Source organism: Macrobrachium nipponense, chromosome 28 (assembly GCF_015104395.2).
Source record: "Macrobrachium nipponense isolate FS-2020 chromosome 28, ASM1510439v2, whole genome shotgun sequence".
Lineage (NCBI taxonomy): Eukaryota > Metazoa > Arthropoda > Malacostraca > Decapoda > Palaemonidae > Macrobrachium > Macrobrachium nipponense.
The window spans coordinates 41624335-41627359 of record NC_087217.1 but is presented as its reverse complement, the minus strand read 5'-3'; the positions used below and the strand labels follow the sequence as shown (position 1 = coordinate 41627359).

Sequence of the window (3025 nt, the reverse complement as noted above, 5' to 3'; positions counted from 1 at the left end):
AGAATGGAGACTGTTCCTGAAGCAGGACGACTGACAGGCCTGGAGGCCTACCTGGCGTCTGGTGAGAATGGTGAGAACAAGAACACAAAAAAGTACACAAATGAACAAAGATTAATAATAAGAAAAAGACAAATGAAACCAAAAAGACTATGTAAATACAGATTGCTGATTTATAAATGAATACACATAATTGCATTTAAAATATATTGTTGTAAGTGTTTAGAAAAATTAAACATATATTTGCAATATCATATCTGGCTCTCTTCTTGTTCCAGTTTGTAAGTATTGTCATATAATTGAAAACTTTCTTTTATTAATTCAACTAAAACACTCAAAGTACACAAATGAACTAAGATTATCATTAACAAACAAGACATGAAGCCAAACAGACTAACTGAATTATAAATCAATACACAAAAATAGCACAGCCAAAATAAAATAAGAGAGTCGGATACAATGTAAGAAAATGTCAAAAATATCAAATTAGCATATCAGCTATTCAATGCTAAGAAATTACAATAAAAAGTACATGAACATAACTAAATCTTGTTCTCATGCCAATGAACGGAACCTTCAGGAGATGAAAAGTAGGATTTCAGTATGTTATGTTCTGCTTGGCATTCCTGCTTGTGGTGTTGCCGGGCACAGTTGGAAGGGTGTGGCTCCTAAAGGCGGGTCACTCCTCCAGCTACCAGGTATGACGTTATGTGTGAAGGGGGTCTCCTGTCTCCGTGAATTTCTTCTTATTATAATATTGTGCAGGACACATGCAGCCAACACTACTGACTCTGCATGGTCAGGCTTGAGTCCTATTGACTTGTGGAATACTCTGAATCTGTTGGCCAGAATCGTAAAGTGTTTTCCACAGTCCTGTGTGCCCTACTTAACCTGTAATTGTATATCCATTCCTCCTTGGATAGGCCTCTTTCGGGGTAGGGCTTCATAAGATAATTCCACAGAGGGAAGACATCATCACCAACCAGGAAATAGTCTACAGGGGATCCATTACCTGTAAATGGCAGGGTCTTTGTTTGGGGAAGATTTCCTTCCTCTTTCCACAGCAATGGCACCCACATCCAAGTACAGGAACTTGTATAAAGCATCAGCAATTGCAAGTAAAACCATGGAATAGAACTTCTTATAGTTGAAGTAATGCATACCACCAAGGGGAGGGCTATGGAGCCTGATGTGTTTGCTCTCTACAGCTCTACGTGAGGGAAGTTCCACTGTTCCTCAAACCACCAAGCAACCTCCTTCCAAGCCTCAGGTGTTTGTGGCACCTTCAGTTCCTCATCTCCGTATGCAGCAACAATGGCCCTGCTGGTCTCTGGTACAATGTAGCTAATGGTGTTCTGGGCTACTCGGAATGAGTAGTGCACACTCTTATATAAGTCACCCGTGGCAAGGAAACATAGAATGATAGCAACACGCAGGCCTGGCTCAATGGGTTGTCTCCAGAATGTAAGTTTCTTCTGAGTGAAGGGTGTGACACGTTCAACAATTTCAATGAAGAGGTCCTTGTCAATCTGGGTAAAATAACTGTACAGTTCTGGACTGTTGGTTGACAGTTCCTCCATCAGGTTGTCGTAGTGGCATTGCTCCATCCATTTTTGCAGGTACGCTCACACCCAAACCCTCCTTTGTACCACCTCTGTTTCTTCTGTTTTTGACTTGCAACAACCTTTGCAATTTCCACCAAAACCATGATGTGCATATATTCGACGATGACTGGCAACAGTTCTCTTCTATGCCTGCTTATTGTAGTTATAAGTGCACGAATTCCATCAATGTTTTCCATGTTGATCCAGAAATTAGGTGGCAGTACTTGTTGATGCTGCAGTGAGGTAAAAGTGGCTGGCATCACATGCGCTCATTTCGGCCTTTTATATCTTACGTTTAACCACCACAGCACGCGGGGACATCATAAGGATGACGTAAGGCCGTAACGCACCACGTTACATATACAGCATATGTGCATCAGTGTTACATGCGCTGCCACACACTACTTTTGGGTGCACCACCACTTGCTGGCCCAGTTCCGGTAAGCATCAGATCATGCCTGCTTGGTGCGTACGTTTGTGGCACATTATAATACATTCACTTTATGTGCATCAGCCCGTGTCATATATCCAGTTGATTGTAGCTATTTTACCCTGGCAAAGGCCACTTATCACATACGTGGGTATACGTGCCTTTGATACGTGAATGTGTGAATGGAACATTAGAGAGCATACACACGTTCCTGTCTTTTTATGATAAAACTCGAAAAATAAACCCCCAAAATTGGAGATAGTGTTCTCCTTCAACATATCTCTAATAAGAAACTAGTCATCGCCTCCCAGTAGCATCACAAAATAACAAATCGGTGATTGCTTAAGAGCAAAACAGCACATAATTGGTGGCAGTCAGTAGCCCCACATAATTGGTAGCTTAGCAGGACGGAGCCAACTTAACTCTTAACCCACTAAATTTTAAAGAGAAACATATTTTCTAAGTATGACCTCATTGCGCATTTTTAAATGCTTTACATCTCTCTGAGATGTGTATATCTTGAAAGATATACGTAGAGCGGGATGAGAATGAATCATTCATTCGCCTATAAATTCCCCGCCAGTGTAATCACTGTTATCGATCACACACATGCAGATTTTTAAACATAGTCTGCTTAACAGATGAGAACGATTCACTCGTTCGATAACAATTTCAGTTACAATAAACAATTACTAATTCTAAGAAGAACACGTATCTCTGATGGCCGACGCCAGTTTGATCGTATCTTGAGGCTCAAGAAGCATAAACACCACAAGAGGAAGAAGAAACAACACATCATGTTAAACAAGAAGCATCTCAAGTACGAAGAAGGAAGTTGTATCCTGTGGCACGTCTACAACATCCATCAACAATTCAACACAAAGTGGAGAAACAGGAACGAGTTTTGCAGGTTCAGTTAGAAGCAAACTGATGTAGTTTAGCAGTAATCTGTTTACCAGCATAATTATATCTCACTTGCAAATATTTTGCAGTT

At 40.7% G+C, this 3025-nt stretch overlaps 1 protein-coding gene across 1 annotated transcript; it reads right to left on the bottom strand.

The window, feature by feature from the left end:
- Positions 1-1199: 1199 nt before the first annotated feature.
- LOC135201166 (uncharacterized) lies at positions 1200-1577 on the bottom strand. The gene has a single exon (XM_064230043.1). It carries the CDS (start codon positions 1575-1577, stop codon positions 1200-1202), a length of 378 nt encoding a protein of 125 aa, XP_064086113.1.
- Between the last annotated feature and the right edge of the window lie 1448 nt (positions 1578-3025).